Source organism: Austrofundulus limnaeus, unplaced genomic scaffold (genome assembly GCF_001266775.1).
Source record: "Austrofundulus limnaeus strain Quisiro unplaced genomic scaffold, Austrofundulus_limnaeus-1.0 Scaffold56, whole genome shotgun sequence".
NCBI lineage: Eukaryota > Metazoa > Chordata > Actinopteri > Cyprinodontiformes > Rivulidae > Austrofundulus > Austrofundulus limnaeus.
The window spans coordinates 981,023-983,675 of record NW_013952458.1 but is presented as its reverse complement, the minus strand read 5'-3'; the positions used below and the strand labels follow the sequence as shown (position 1 = coordinate 983,675).

The 2,653-nt window shown below is 39.6% G+C and overlaps 1 protein-coding gene across 1 annotated transcript in view; it reads left to right on the top strand.

The window, feature by feature from the left end:
* The window catches only part of dennd3a (DENN/MADD domain containing 3a), a gene marked incomplete in the record, with an annotated part of 21,904 nt that overhangs the window by 9,203 nt on the left and 10,048 nt on the right, over positions 1 to 2,653 (top strand). Inside the window, 3 exon segments of the mRNA XM_014009271.1 lie at positions 648 to 807; positions 1,249 to 1,405; positions 1,510 to 1,732. Of these exon segments, the coding sequence (XP_013864725.1) occupies positions 648 to 807; positions 1,249 to 1,405; positions 1,510 to 1,732 (540 nt within the window).

Below are 2,653 nucleotides of genomic sequence, written 5' to 3'. Positions count from 1 at the left end.
GCTTCAACATCTCAGCAGAGCTCATCAAACTTCTACCTGTTGTTTGTTCTTTCATAGTGAAAAAATAATATTTTTAGTTTTATAGCTTCCAGCAATGCTTTAAAATTTTTACCTTCATAAATCCATAATAAATGAAGAAATTAACAACAATACTTGTAGATATTTATCACGAGGATAAGTAAATATTTAAATAATTTAGGTTTATTGAGTAGTTTTAAATTATAAGCTCAGTTTGTTCGCAGCTTTTTGGCTTGTTAAATTTCCTAATGCACTTTTTACTTTGTTTTTTTCCTCCAGAATTTGCAAGGTTTGCAATTCTTTGAGACGATGCACTCACCGCACGTCACTCTCGTTTCCTTACAGGAGTCGCGCGCCGACCGAGTCTCCCCGCCGGCCTCCGATGTCCGAGCTGTCCCGRAGCGGCTACAGCCGGTACACCAGCCCCGACAGCAGACTGAGCAAGCGACTGGGAGCCAGTCTGCCCAACCTCGATCAGCCCATCAGTGAAGCTGTGACGCTGCCGGTCGTCGGCTCCAACAGATCGCACTCCGTTCGAAAAATGACTCCTGATATTGGTCAGCAGCGGTTGAGAGAAAACAGGACTTGAAGCATAAATATCATTTCTAACTCGGTTTACGTCTCTGCAGGGTTGAAGTTCCCGCAGAAACCTGTGAAGGTTTTYCGTCTCCCAGACTTCCCCCCGCCTCTGGCCTATCAGTATGTCCAGAATTATTACAATGATATGGTTTCTTCGCTGAAGAAGGCTATTGATGCTACATCACCTAATGAGTCTGCTCTGTTGGCCAGGTACTCAGACACTGCACTTAATGTACAGACATAGGTTTTATCCTTTTTTTATCTGTTTTTTATGTTTTAATGACATAAATAATAAAATTGTGCTGATCTTAACACCAAACACAAGATAAAGTAGTAATATAAAAGTAAAATACCTTTTATTGCAGTGTTCTCTTTTCTGCTGCAGGTTTTAAATGGCATCATAAAAATATATTTCTTGCTCTAATTTATGGTTTTCTGTCAGATGTTCTGCTGCTTTATTGTTTCCTAGAAAACAGGTTAATTCTCATGAGTCATTGTAGATTTTTATTTTTTGCTTAAATCATATGTTGATGTTATCTTTTTTGTTTACGGTTCAGCTATTCTGAATACATTCTTTTGACCGCTGTATTTAAAAATTACATTCATCAGAGCTAAAGGAACTACCGTATCTTAACTTTTCCATCTTATCAGATACCATTACCTGCGTGGTTTGGTGAACACTGTGTCCAACAAGCGTCTTGACGCCTTGGAGGATTTCCAGAGTCTTTACAAGACCGACGCAGAGATCTTCCCTTCTCAGATGGTCAAGTCTTTGGTCGACTCCCTGCCTAGTGTTGAACGTTTACAGGTCAGTTCAGAATCCTGAGTTGCGGTTTAATTTCCAGGGATTCGTTAAAGAGATGAACGAATGTTTGCTGTTTAACCAACATGAACATCTAAATCTTCCCACAGGCGGACAAACGAGCAGAGATCAAAAGCCTCATCAGTCGAGTTAAGAGAGAGCAGGAGCGTGAGCGTGCAGTCAAGAGCAGCAAGCTTGAAGAAGGTGCCATAAAGCGCTTCCAGCTGCCGAAAACATACATGCATTTAGAGGAGTTTGTGAAATGTGTCCAGGAGTCTGGGATTGTAAAAGACCAAGGAACCATTCATAGACTGTTTGATGCTCTCACTGTTGGTAAGTACTTTGTTTTTGCTGTTTTGTATATTTATCGTTTAGTTAAATAAATGATCTACCAGAATTGTGACTCGAGCTCAGACTCCAAGATGTTGAGTTAACTTCAGTAAACACACACGCACTCATGTGCATGACTGTTTACCACTCCCTTCTGTTTCTGGGCAAGCATTTATTCACTGGGTTAATCATTGCTTCACTCTTTCTGACGAGTCTCTCATGCGTCTTTTTAACCATAACTAGAGCTTCATGTGACCTTTGTTCTGCACTGGCCTTTGTGGTCACATTTCACAAATTCAGCAAAATGTTGTCACTTCAAAACCCACTTAATGCAATTTTAAAATGAGCTTCTTTACTTCATTAAATTGTTCATGTTAAAGGGGGTGTTATACAAAATCAACTTTTTTGAGATCGTGTTCTAATGTTGTTCCCTCATCAAAAACAAACCCAGAGTGTTGCTTTGATTCATTCATGCATGTTTGAAAAAGCCTTTCGTAGATGCCTGAACGCTTGCTGATACAAAGCACCGCCTATTTACACAAAGCTCCTCCCAGGAGCTCAGTCTGCAGCCGAGCCCCCGCCCCTCAAAGCACCCCTCCCCTGAAGCATTGCTGTGAAGACGTGCTAAAGTGGGAGTGTTTGAAATGGTAGGAGGTTCTTAAAGAAACCGAGATCAACTTCAAGGGGTTTAGATAGACTGTGATACAAAATCAAATTTATTTTTGATATTTACAGCATTTTTATAGCAACAGAAGGTAACATAGTTACTTGATTGTGGTTTAGAATTGATTTATGTACCTGGAAAATACATAAATCCTTGTACTAAACTTTGCGCAAATGAATGAATGAATGAATGAATGAATGAATGAATGAATGAATGATATTTTTTACATTAAAGCCAAAGGAAGGCAATCATATAAACCT